The sequence below is a fragment of the Ascidiella aspersa genome, chromosome 6 (genome assembly GCF_963924565.1).
Source record: "Ascidiella aspersa chromosome 6, kaAscAspe10.2, whole genome shotgun sequence".
NCBI classification, from domain to species: domain Eukaryota; kingdom Metazoa; phylum Chordata; class Ascidiacea; order Phlebobranchia; family Ascidiidae; genus Ascidiella; species Ascidiella aspersa.
In genome coordinates, this window is record NC_139452.1 from 4,203,420 (window position 1) to 4,217,905 (window position 14,486).

Sequence of the window (14,486 nt, forward strand, 5' to 3'; positions counted from 1 at the left end):
AAGGATCAGAAGGTATCAAAAGGCAGGCTTCACAGTTTTGTTTCTATCAGTAGACGACTAAAAAAATCAGATTAAGTAACGCACGGTTTGGGTAAAGATGCGATAAAAATCAAAACATTCGTACTTGCAGAACACAACGCATAGATTTTTGGCGCAACTTTAAAAAAATATCAAATTCGACAAAAGCAGTACATTCTTCTGTTTTAAAACGTTTGGCAGTAACTCATGTAACTTTATTTTTAATCTGAAGATGGCAAGAAATATGTCGATTTTACCGAATGTAAACCTTAGAAAAATAACATTTCTTTCGAAGATTTTACTTACTATCAATTATTATATTTACTTGAGCATAGAAATAACGTCACTTGGTATCTGATTATAGTTTTTGCTCAAAGCACCGGGCATATAAATAACGCAATAAAATAAGGACAACCTTATAGTTAAGAGCTCTGCGTGCAAAACGCCTATACTAAAAAAGCACGTCGATCTTTGAGAGGATTATGGTTCAAACTTTGGTTGTCTCCAAGTTTAGCTTCCATGTGACGATTTTTCCACAATTCCCTCATACGCGCTGCAAAAATATTGAACGTTTACCAATATACCGCCTTTGTATCTATATATATATATATATAAGTTTTTTTTAACCGACACGTAAGAACTCAATTTCATAACCACAGTATACTAAGACACAACAAGAAAAAGCCAGACACTTCAGACTTTACTTCCCTATATAACTTGACTAACACCTAACTCTTTTTGGTAAATAACTTGTTAAAGTTCAGTGTTAAGGTTAAAATTAAGGTTTTAAAATGACTTGAGTTCAAACAAATCATTAGCTTCATCACGTATTTATCAAACTGCCGTTGAAAACAAACAGCCTTACGTCTTTAAAAGACCCTTTGCTCGCCGAAAGTAAGGCCTTGTGTCACACAAGCTTACCTTAAGAGCGTTTGCGTCACATTACACGTCACGATCCAGTGAGTGACGTCACGAGCCCGGTAATCCCCCCAAATGACGTGTCGAGCCACCTCACCGAACGTTGTGTTGATGACGGCAATCTTCTTTAGATCGTAATTTACGCTGAAAGAAAGAAAATGGGTGAGTTTGTTTTGTCACAAAAATTGAGTCAAAGCGTTCGGCTAAGAACGGTACACCCTAGTACATTGGTTCTCAACCTTTTATGGCTTGCGGCACCCCTCAGAAATAATAAATATGCATTAGAAATGGCACAACAGGGCGCCGCGGAGCCCCGGTTGAGAACCACTGCCCTATTAAGTACATCCCGAAAATTGAACACATCAAATTTCAACTCAAAATGATATATACGGTTGTATAGAAATGTCGCACACATAGCCTTCTTTTTTTCTTACCGTCTGTAGAAGTGCACAATGAAGAGATCTTGCCAGACAATCAGCTCGCGGTAAAGAAGGTTGGTCTCCAACCAGTTGGGCCGGCAAATACCTTGCTTTACAACGTATATCTTATCGGGAAACATCTTCCAAAGAGCCCAAGGTGCAATGGTTGAACTGCCTCCCCATCTGAAAACAAAACGTTAAGAAGCCGTGACTATACTTAGATTAGAATTAGAATTACCGAATTCCTAAAATAACGAATTTTAACTACAATTACATTTGATTACTCACATTGAATTTCATTTAAACCGAAAAGTATTCTAATAAGAATGTGAAGGGCGTGTGCGTATGCGTGCGTGTGTGTGTGTGTGCTAGTTTTGTTGCCTTTTAGCATTTATATTTGCTTTTTAGATGTTGAAAATTGCGTAGGGGCTAGAGGGGGCGGTGTTGGTTCTTCTGGCCATGGAAAATATATTTAATCAACTGAAGTGATAGTTTTTTTAGAAGGTTTTGTTTAAACGCTAGGAATTTAGCCTGCCAAGATTCTTTTGTTAGTGTTCTATTTTTTAACCAAATATCTTTCAAAATCAAAACAAGTTAGCTTATATCGCAAAGATTGAAAAAAATGCCAAAAAATAGTTGGCTATTGGACCGATGTCGATACCACTCTAGTCTTCGCCGAGTAGCGATATAAATAATTAGATCTTGTATCGACGATAATCCAATATCCTGATAGATATGACTAGGGACGTCTAATCCTTTGTATTTTTTATACCGAAAGCTTTAAATTTAATTTCTGATACCTTACTTATGTCAGAAGCATATGTTTTTGTAAATGCTGGTTTCAAATTATTATATGCTTGGTGTTTTTTATGACAGAGCGTTCAAGTAAATGTTGTAATTTTTGTAGGAAAAAAACACCGATGTTCAAATCGTGATGCTTTTGTTTTTTTTGATGATTTTTAATTTTTCTTGCACTTACGAACTTTTGTAGTACTTGTACTCCCAGAACCAGCGGCGCAAAAACCAGGAATCCCTTTTTGCCAGAATCACTCCGTTCGCTGCAAATCATTAAACAAATTAGATCTAATGTAGCTTAACTGAAGATGATACAAGCTCGCATCGAAACGTCTTAATCAAGATGCTGTCGATCTACTCGACCTTTTTGGCTTTGCAATTTAGTATCAAGCTACATTACATGCCCTTGCATAGTGTACCTGTTACGTGTTCACTAACTAATAAAATGTTTCTTGAATATTTTTCAAAAATATCCTGTAAAGTTGGTTGTCCAAAATTATTTTGATGCTAGGGAATGGGTCATTTTGGCTTGAATAAACTTTAAAATGGTGATGTTGATTTTAAAGCGGTAAGGAATAAATTAAAAAATACGCTAAAGTACCCAAATTAGACCTGGCTTTTAGAGAGTTTGCGGCACCTTTTATTAAAATAAACCTTCCGTGACCGTTAACATTTGACCGCGATAAACATATTATCTTCTCAAGATAAATATTACAACATTTTCCGAATAATATTTAGAAGCCCACAATTTCTTCTCACCCGCTATCGTAGGGAAGCACACTTTTCAGAACTTTGAGCTGCTGAGATATTTTAACGGAACAAAATTTAAAGATGCTTTGTTGGAAAGGCTTAAAATCTTTGTTTACGATACGAGTACGATGTAGAAAGATGGTGTCCTGGTTGTGTATTGTGATTTTCCAGTTCCATTTATACTGATACTAAGGTAAACAACTTTTCAAAAATTAGTAGGGGTTCCGCAATCTTATTATTACTTCTGGGGGTGCAGTAAGCCATAAAAGGTTGGGAAGAACTGATTTAGAGTCCAGAGTAGATATAATTCTCGTGAAGCATTTATCGATTACGTTTTTATAACAAATTAACAGCATTTTACGAAACGAACTGCACATTCAGAGTTTGAACATTGGCTTACCTAATGTATACCCGCTTTCTTCTCCCAGAACGATCGAATGGTTCATGAGCTTTTCTAACGGCCGCACTATGACACTGTCCATGTCCAGGTACACTCCACCAACTTCGAGTAAAATCTCCATCCGTGCCACGTCGGCTGTATGTTCTATATACTGCAAAAGAACAGGCTTACCCTTTTGTCCATTTTCCAAGTTTTGTCTTTAAGTTTTAGCCTGGGCTACAGAGTCGGAGTCGAACTCAGGACTCGAGTAAAATAACGTAAGACTAGTCCCAAGTTCAAATTGCATACGCGCATCAGTACAAAATTCGAAAACTGATAAGGCCTTTTAAGTTGTTCATGTGAAATAGCATGTGCAAACATGTTTTGTGTGTTGATTAGTTTTATGGCAGTATATTGCCAAATATCTACCTTTATTTACTTTCGTCAATAGGCGAAAATACAGGCTGTAGAAAAAAAAAGCCTTTATACAACTACAAAGTCGGACACAGGGCAGGACAAAATCACACATTTGGATGGAGTCGAAAAATACATTTTTTTTTGGGGGGGACATGGTTAAGTTTGACTTTTCATAAAACAACATTTTTTAAAGACTCTGTTATTGTATACATGAAGGCTCACCATAATTCATAGGTAATATTTTCTATATTTGGCAACAGTTTGAGTTTTATGTGGATTATCTTTGTTTTATGTTTTATTTTCTATTTTTATTATATTTAATTCGCCAAGTTTATATGAATTTTTGGTTAAACATCGTAATTAGTTATCGCTTTATATTAGCACGTTGTAGACATGGCAGAATGGGAACATGCACTGTAGTTATTAACCAACGTTGATATTTTTAGTACCGGTTTCCACACATATATTATATATTACCTTCTGGTTAAAACATTGACATCACTTTTCATTGATTTACAACAAACTTACGAGTATTTTGTGGCCCCAAATATCTTGCGGAGAAGACCGCTTCACGACCTTGAGCGTGCTGCCAGCAATGACCTTGAAAGCTTTCCAAAAAGGCCCGAGTGGTTCACAGTTGGTGTGGAAAAGTATAACACGTGGTCGTTTGAAACGAAGAGCTCCCATCAGCCTAAATCAAAAGACAACGGTTTACCGTTAGAGCATAATGAATGGAGGTTGTAGTAAGACGAAGTAAGAATACAGTTTTGTATGGACTTTGCTCTTTTTACTTCGTTTTACCACAACCCCCAAACCGTTTATTGTCAGCCCCTATGGAGAAAAGACAAAGGATTTTTTAAGGGTTATTTCATTAGTTTAAGGCCGAAGTGACTTACGTTATTAAGTGTGCTTAAGTTACTTTTTGTAAATCAAAAGACAAAGGGTTGAATTCCCGGCCTACTTTTTGGCCAACGGATTAAAACTACCACTTTGCATTCAACCCACACTTTACTTTATTTTAGTGAGTAAGCAAAAATACGAAGCGTTTCTTTTAGTAAGGGCTGTTTTATTGTTTCGAGGGGCTCAGAGACCCTTTCAGTTTGCAGCGGAGTTTTAATGACCTAAGTTAGTGACTTAATTTAAGTGCGCCTAAGTCACTGTTTTTAAATGACTCCAATTGATTTAAGTGTTTCAGGCAAACTGACTTGTCTTAATATTATGTTATTTAGACAAATGACTTGATTCGGACTTATTAAGGTAGTTTAATTTTACACACTAAAAACTGGCTTGTTTAGGACAATTATTAAAAATAATAAATGTTACGTTTTAGAAATAGTGACTTAAGTGCACTTAAGTTAAACCTTGAATTAGTGCGCTTAGGTTTTTAAACGCGCTTAGGTTATTTTTAAACCACTTGATTTGTTCGATTAGGTCACTGTTTTTAAATGACTTTAATTGATTTAAGTCTTTCAGGCGACATGACTTGACTTGGCTCATGTTAGTTAGACATATGACATGATGTGGACTTACTTGAATTAAGTAATTTAATTTTACACACTTCGGTAAGCGTTATTTAGGACAAGTAATTCGTGTTATATTTTAACAGCAGTGACTCATGTACAGTTAAATCGAATCATTGAGACTTAAGTTATTACAACACTGCTTTTCACCACGTATTTTGCTAATGATCGCATCATAGCTGTGCATTACATTTATAGTAGCCACTTCGTCATATTGTGTTTACACAGAGAATTTTTGTTTTAATCGATGTGTCGTAACGGAAAATTTTCAGTAAAAATCTATGGCCTAAATTCTTTGCAATCCTTTAAATGTTTGCGTTACTCCTTGCAGCCAATGTGCAAACGAAAAGCGGAAAGTTTTCGGTAAAATTCCGTTACGTAGATTTTTTGCAACCACATTGTAATGTTTGCGATATCCTTGCAGCGAATTTGCAAAAATTCAAATTGCTGACACCAATTTTTATGCGTCAAGGTATTTACATCCGTTTTTTTGTATATGTTTCAAAACACCGCGGTCTGAACATTAGTCGGTTTCCCCGGTCGTGTGATTTTCAAACTGTTGACATTTAAGTGGAGTCAGAAGCTGTTTCGCAATGGCATTTTGACGTAAAATTTGTATGTTTCGCGTCAGAAATAAGTGTGAAAAAGGCTTGAGACCACGCCTTGTTATCACGTGATATTTTGTTAAGTATTATAAGAATCAATGACGTAAATTTTTCCTTGTTCGCAGAAATTTTCTTAACTGATTCTCGTCTATAAATAGCGTGTTCAATCAATATAAAAAAAGGGAGGCTTTTACAGCTTTCACTCAGACAGCAAACTCGAGTGCTTTTGTGACTGAAGACAGCAAAATTGACTGTTCATGTATCTGAACTAAAGGAAAGAATTGGACCTGAATGGCCTCACGAACACAGGCCATCTCAAATCTTGTAGGAGTGTGGTCGATTCATCTTGGCAATTATATATATGAAGACTCATTAATCAGACCCACCCCTTCAAATTGATGCCCACGTGTGACGAACGAAGCTCAAGTAAAAGTTGGACCTCAAATCGAACAAATACTTTGCAATCGACGACGCGGACCACCTACAAGCGACCGCCTAAAAACTGTCATGTTTGGAACTTGCAAGAAGCCAGCTTTAGAAGAAAATAATCTCATCGAAAGATACGTGAAGAGACGCTCCATAGCGTCAGCAAAGCATTTGCTTGGAATTCGAAACACGAAATACAAACAAGCGTTGCCGATAAAGACATCACCACCGTTTGAAATCATGGAAAACGAAACGGAATTATGGATTTCACAATAACTGATTCTGCCTAGTTTATCAGGTGAAAAATCTATTATACATTTAAAAACAAAAAAAACAAAATTATATATATAATAAGTAAAAATATCGACTGAAAGGTCTGTAAATTGTTTTAATGCGACTTTTTATTAAACCATTATGTATCGCATTTCGCAAATTATGTATAGTCTATATCTATGAAGTCTAAGCTTAAACATCGATCGCACGATATTTTGATAAATGTTAAAAGAGCTTAATTTTGTGCTTGGAGCTCAATAGTTTAAAATCAACGCGTTAAACTTGTCAATCACGATTTAATTTTGTTGTGCACGAAATAATTTTGTGTTAAATTTCCGAATTCTTTTAAACATTTGGTACGTTTTTGGGTTTTAGTTTAGGGAACTCTCGTCATACGCAGCCGCGTTTAGTTAGGTAGTTAAAAAACAAACACGAGTCTAAATACCTCGAAGAAAAGCATAGTGATTTTTCCACACGCGAAATATATGCTTTAAAATCGTGTAAGTCTATAAACACGAATTAGGGATAAGCCCATTACCTGCCTTTGTTAAAATTAATAGTGAAAAAGCAGCAATTTCAAGGCGTATTTTCTTGTGATGCGTCGTTATTTTAAAACTTACATTGAACGAATTGTGCAAACTGAAAAATGCAAAATTTTAAGGAAATGTTGCTCAATGTTAAAAATCAATAGAATTTAATTTTGTATTGAATCGCAAAAGATGCAACGTGAGTAATTACAAATTGCAGTAATTAATTGTCTCAAACTTTAAAAATAATCTAAAGCGCCTATATATATATAAGTATAGAAAATATGTGTGTCTATAACCAAAATGTTAATAACCTAAGTTTGAAGTGTTGCAACAAAAACAATTCCCTCCAGACATTCGAACACACATCTGGCGAAAAATATTTCGACTTTTTCAGAACACAATTCACGTTGGACGGCGAAAGGTCACAGCACAGCGCAGCGCACAATGAACGGCTTTCCGGTGACGTCAGAATTACAACGCACCAAACAGGGAGTTTCTCCTGCTGCCGCACAGATCGCTTGAAAAGCTCAATCAACAGCAATGCAATGGTGTGTCAAGCACACAACAATTTCGAGCAACTCAGCGAACGCTGACATCAAAGTCCTCGGTTGCTAATTCAGGCACCAAAGAGAAAACTTTCTCGAGGAATCAGGAATCTGACTAAAACAATTGCGCAAATGCGTTATGTGATCGAACAATTTTCGCGTCCACACACATTTCACAAACAAATAACCAGCTTTTGATATGCAAGCTGTTCCAAAATCTAGCGTAGGAATATTTGTAGAAGCCACTTCGTCATATTGTGTTTACACAGAGAATTTTTGTTTTAATCGATGTGTCGTAACGGAAAATTTTCAGTAAAAATCTATGGCCTAAATTCTTTGCAATCCTTTAAATGTTTGCGTTACTCCTTGCAGCCAATGTGCAAACGAAAAGCGGAAAGTTTTCGGTAAAATTCCGTTACGTAGATTTCTTGCAACCACATTGTAATGTTTGCGATATCCTTGCAGCGAATTTGCAAAAATTCAAATTGCTGACACCAATTTTTATGCGTCAAGGTATTTACATCCGTTTTTTGTATATGTTTCAAAACACCGCGGTCTGAACATTAGTCGGTTTCCCCGGTCGTGTGATTTTCAAACTGTTGACATTTAACTGGAGTCAGAAGCTGTTTCGCAATTGACGTAAAATTTGTATGTTTCGCGTCAGAAATAAGTGTGAAAAAGGCTTGAGACCACGCCTTGTTATCACGTGATATTTTGTTAAGTATTATAAGAATCAATGACGTAAATCTTTCCTTGTTCGCAGAAATTTTCCTAACTGATTCTCGTCTATAAATAGCGTGTTCAATCAATATAAAAAAAGGGAGGCTTTTACAGCTTTCACTCAGACAACAATCTCGAGTGCTTTTGTGACTGAAGACAGCAAAATTGACTGTTCATGTATCTGAACTAAAGGAAAGAATTCGACCTGAATGGCCTCACGAACACAGGCCATCTCAAATCTTGTAGGAGTGTGGTCGATTCATCTTGGCAATTATATAAATGAAGACTCATTAATCAGACCCACCCCTTCACATTGTAATTCGGCATTAATTGGTAAACCTACTGCTAAAGGCCTTTAGAAACTTTGTCTGATTTATCGCAACAATATGAACCAGGACAATTAGAGTTTAAAAAAAATGCATTGATCTTTTTGAGACATGTGCGCTAATGGGAATAATGTGGGTGTTACTTTGGGAACCACTGGTATGGCAACTTGGGAATATTTCTGTGCATATAGTTACCCCATGTATTCCTTCAGTTTTATGTTTGCGCAGCCGAAGTAGATAAAATGCAGAATGTTAGGAATTTCGTCTTTTTTCATTTCTTGCCTGACTTCTTCAATCTGAAACAACAATGGAAACATCTTTAACCAGTTCTACAGTCACCCAATTTGTATTTTTGTGAACTAATTAATCGTTCAGCTACTATTAATTCAAGTAAGCGCTATTATGGAAGTTTATATTTCGGAGCTGGTTGGCTGTAGTAATACGTAGTAAGAATATCAAAGCCCATACAGAGGTACCTAAGTAATTTAGAAAAGTTAACGGTGCACTTGAGAATCACTTATACACTGGTGTGTCGTGGCGCACAGTTCGCGAACCTCTTTATTATATTTTGATTTATTTTGGCAGTTTTCTGCTTTATACGGATATATTAAGGAATTGCTTTCCGTTTTTCACATTAAACCTAATTTCCCATGACCCGAATGGAATTTAAAGTGGCCATGGCCATGCCTCTTTCAGAATGTGAAGTGCAAATACTACGCAGAATGATAAATATAGCTTTTTCAGTTAAGTCTAATTTAAGCTAATTGTATAAATCAGGGGTGGGCAAACTGCGGCTCTCCGGCATGTTTTTTGTAGATCTTCAAGTTAGATCGTAAAATTCCAAAAAATTGTAAAGTCTACCGGTACCGAGTACCGTTTATAAACGTTTCTTTTTATTTTCTTTATTTCGGCCAGCATTTCGTTTATGACGTAACACTAGACATAGAGTGGTGTTGATAAATATTGTGCGTGTTATTTTGCTATTACTATTATTATTGTATTTATTATTGTGTTGGTTGTTATATTACAATTCTGTTATTATTGCGGCTGACCAAGCTGCATTATTTACGGTTTTTGTATTGAAATAATTTTGAGGCTCTCTGGTACTTGTATTTTCTGCAAATGGCTCTTCCATTGAATACATTTGCCCACTCCTGGTCTAAATGATTAAAGTCAAGTCAGTTTATCTAAACGACTTAATTTATTACAAAACTAATGCTAATACACAAAGAATTGTTAAACGTGAAAAGTTTTCTTGTGTAAAGCGGGTAAAAAAGAAGTAAAAATTTAAGAAAAAAAGCGCCCACTATAAGTAAACAACTATAGAACCTCAGCATTGAGTGTACGAGCTTTCGCCAACCGTGCTTTATTAGGTCAGGTAAATACAATTTGTCTACGGTGCCACTCGTTTTTCAGTTCTATGTCAAATTAGTTTTGGTTAAAACAACTTTTAACCTAAAGCGAAGCATTGGTTTAACTGTGTTTTAAAGTTTGCACAATAAAACAACGATCATTACTGTGCGTAAATAAGTCAGTACTGTAACACAACAAGTACAATTGATCAAATTTAAAACGTACAATGGAAATAATTTTATGTTTTGTATATTGGGTCAAAATATACTTTAGGGTTAGGCTAGAGAAGCCTATTTATTTTCGAGTATTTTTTTAGAAATTTATGTTTTAAGAAAGAAAAATAAAAAAACCAATGTAACAAATTCGGACAAGCACCGATACTATCACTTTGGATTTAGTCTCAGCTTCTGTCTGATATTACACGACATTCTTGTTCACTACGTTAATAATTAATAAACCGAACGAAACGAATTTATGTCGGTTAAAAATTTTTCGGAGGGAGTATAATTGTGTGCACAGAGCAGTTCTTTCGATTCAGTTGTTTAACAAGTTTTGTGTGCACAATGTGTACTTTGAGAACTAATGTTGGACTTTTATTGGCTACGCCGTGTACCTATTCCACTGTATGTTTTCCTACTAATAGCTGCCTTTAAGCAGGCGCGGATCTGTGATTTTGTTTGGGGGGCCATAACTTTTTCGGCAGAGATGACGTCATAATTTACATCAAAACGTGACGTCATAAGGTAATCTTAAAAACACTAAACATTTCGTTTATTTTGTTAAAGTTATAGGTTGAAGAAGTAATACTTTCAATACAAAAGCCACACTACCAAGGTGTTATGGATTCGCGCAAAGCGAAAAAGTTGTTTTATAAATTAAATTCAACAACTTTTAATTTTCGATGATGCGAAGAGGCGCCCTTTAGGACAAACCAAATTTTTCAAAATGGGGTGGTACATACTTGAAACGTAATCGCGTTTCGCGATGAGCTCTAAAGATATTTGCACTTACGCAGTTAAAATAGATAAGAAATTCCATTTGGAGTGCGAATCTCCAGTGGACTTCTCCCCAGTGGTGCAGAAAAAGACTTGACACACTGAGTAGGCAAACTATAACTTGATAACTTGACACTAAAACTGTTACCCCACAGCGATTAATCGACTTAATGACTATTTGCAAATCGAACAAATGACTATTTGCAATGAATCAGTAATGAGTCTGACACTTCGATTAAAAGTCCATTAGTCGCTTCCCGCCAGCGAGGCTCGTTATAACTTGATTGCTTTAGCCATGCCCATGGTATTAACTTCCGTATCGAACACAAATAAATAAGCTAGCAAACCGTTTCGCGCAGCAACTGACTGAGTTTTAACGCAATACTCAAAAGCCATTTAAAGGAAAAAAACAAAATGACTAAAAGTAGTAAAACCACATTAATGTATACAACCAACATAATGACTAAATTCTTTGTGACGTAAAACGTGCTTGACAAATGGAGGTGTGACATGCTTGTAATCGACAGTTGTGTACTGCTCATAAATGCTACAAAACAAATAATTAAGAGTAAAATATTCATAATTTATTTGAAAAAATAGCCCCTGTGTTCCCCTGGCTACGCCTACGACCGTGCCCCCCAATTACCGCTCCGTGGCCCCCAGGGGGGCTCCGTGGCACGGTTGAGAAACCCTGCTATAGTGTGTTTTGAGAGATTTTCAAGTGTGCCACCAAACTGATCGTTTTTAAGGAAGATTAAAATCAAGTTGTGCTACATCTTATAGGCATGCAAACAAACATATGTGAGACATACGTCAATGAATTGAACAAATGACTTGACTTGACTTGACTTAAGTCTTTTCGATAAATGACTTAAAAATTTCGTTATTTATATCATTTTCGCACATAAACTATTTGCTTGCTTTATGTTGCATTTATGTTGTTTTTGATATGACTTATTGCTCACAACCGGACAAGTTTACATAGTTTAAAAGTTTAAAGTTTATTTGACTTGAAGTTGACTTACTCTTATTACGACTTGACTTGGGCAACCGATGACTGGGCTGGGAATTGGCTATCTATTTTTTTCAAAAATACTTGACTTGGACTTATTTCAATTCACAAATGACGTGACTGAGACTTAAGTCATTTCAAAATGACTTGCTTGCAACACAACATCGATTAGAAAACTGATAATATAGAACTTGCCATGCATTCAGCATTATTTTCAAGCTATGTTGTAGTTTGTGAAACGTTTTCTATTGTTTGCTGTGACGCAAGATGAAACACTTAAAAAATGCACTGATTTTAAGGCGCGAAAAAATGACACAGCCAATTGAGCGGTTTTGTTACGTGACAAATGCCAATTGTTCGCAAATATTCTAAGCATCATTTAAACTCGAAACATTGTTTATTGTTTTCTTGCGAGTTGTAAGCTCACCTTTGTGATGTCGTCATCACCCAAGGCCCACCTTCGTTCCCTCTCCTTTTTAAGATAGGCGTCTAGTACGTCATCATTGATGACCTCACTGCGCGAGTTGATTGAGTTGTCGGGATTGTGGTCCTTTCCATTCCACTGATAAAAATTAACGAAATTAATTAAATTAACCGATATTTTACCAAAATTATCGCCATACGTCAGATGTTTTGGACGTTTCATCCAGCTTTTTAATACGGCAGGTCAATAATTAACCGGCCGTAGGCCTACCGAGGTTTAGGAGACGACATGTGGTATTTATGTGGACATAAGGCCTTTTGTTGTATAATCGACTTTTTAAAAAAATCGATACGTTTTGTATGAATTTGCCAAACATGGAATCTCTGACCAGCACGATGATTTTTAGCCGTACTTGATATAATTCGGCGTTGGTCAATCATCAACATTTTTTTTTTCCTTAATAATTACGCCATTTCAAGCAGCTAAACAGAAGGTCGGGCAACGCTTTAAAATTAAATTTTGTACATATTTTTGGTTTTAGATATAAATTAAAGGGCAAAATTAAATAAAGTGACGTTAAGTAATTTCAATTTGGCAGAAGACAGCAACAAATGGCAGTTTTGATCATATCAGCCAAAGATTCAATCGAAATGTAAAAAAATGAACCAAAATATATCACAGATAACTCATCCAAAAAATCACGCATTTAAAATCTTTAAAATATTTAATAACAAAAACAAAATTGGCAATTGACTATAATATTTGAGATAAATAGTAATACATTTGATAAAGAAACACAATAAAAAGCATTTCTTAATCATTTTTAAAGTCTAACACGATAGTCCGAATGAAAAATTTTAATACTTTCTATACCTTGTACGATGGTAGAATCGGTTTTCGCGCACTGATATGGAACGGGTCGCCATTTTTCTTCACGTAATCGCTCGCCAGTTGCGCCTGGTAGTCTGCATACGTCATCAGTGACGTAGTGTCCTTCATGCGTACGTTGTCGTAAGGATGAAGCTTTTCGTTCGAGTCGCAAAACTTCTTCTCGATTTCGCCAACTTCAAACGTTCGAGGAACAATAGTACCGGGCTCATGTTTTGTCTTGAACGCTGGGGCCTGGATGTTTCGCACGTCTCGGCCGCTTGCCAGCCATTGAAGGCAGATCAGCAGGGCTACTGAGAATCCACAAGCGCCCAGCACCTGCCTGCCTACAGATGGCGACTTTTGAACCCCAGACATTGTTCGTCCTACTGCTAGTCCTGTAACACAGCGTTGCGCGGTTAGCGGCGGTGTTTTATCGAAGAAATTTTCACACTGCGTCAGTTCCAGTGACCATGAACGGGCTTTTCTTCGAGTTTTTTTTCTATAAATTTTTCTTGCAGGGTGCGAGAAATGAATGACTGCGCAATTGGTCTAGTGGTGCTGTACAGTTTTGCGCAACTTAGGGACTAGCAAAGCGTATGAAGCAGTAAAGCTGCTACCTCCAGGTAACAACTAGAGAAAATGTAACCTGCCTAAGTCAGTCATTTAAATAAACAGTCAAATCCGAGTCTTTTCGAAAATTGACAAGTCAAGAGCCAAAACATGTCCAAAGTCAAAACATGTTGGAGCAAGTGAATAAAGTGTATTAAAATAGTAATGTAAAGTAATATAGAACGTGCAACCTTTCTAAGTTGACTAGGTAGCCACTGGCATAGATACACAGTCTTACATTATTGAACACAAAAAACTAATCATGACCAATACCACGTCAGTATTTTCGAAAATTAAATTATTTTCGAAATTAATTTTACCGAAACAACTTAAGTCGATTCAAACAATTAATTTGAAAACAGGGACTTAAGATTTCTACGATTTAGATCTTTAATTACTTTTTTCTAGCTATAATACGACCATTATTGTATATTTCCAGCGCCATCTATTTTACGGACAAATAAAAACGTTTTTAAGCCACTGTACAATGCACATGACCGACAGAACAACAGAACCACAAATAGAAAAAACGAGAGAATAAGTCTAAATCAGTTCTTTTCAACCATTCCAATTTCCATCGGC

General features: G+C 36.1%; 1 protein-coding gene across 1 annotated transcript; it reads right to left on the reverse strand.

Annotated features, from left to right (window-relative positions):
• Positions 1 to 238: 238 nt before the first annotated feature.
• On the reverse strand, positions 239 to 13,670 carry LOC146139245 (uncharacterized). Its single transcript, XM_083391771.1, has 9 exons — positions 13,299 to 13,670; positions 12,429 to 12,563; positions 8,837 to 8,937; positions 4,225 to 4,387; positions 3,301 to 3,451; positions 2,335 to 2,413; positions 1,371 to 1,538; positions 940 to 1,080; positions 239 to 571 (listed from the first exon to the last, which is right to left on the reverse strand). The coding sequence occupies exons 1-9, from the start codon at positions 13,668 to 13,670 to the stop codon at positions 529 to 531; spliced, it is 1,353 nt and encodes a 450-aa protein (XP_083247897.1). The 3' UTR covers positions 239 to 528.
• Positions 13,671 to 14,486: the final 816 nt, after the last annotated feature.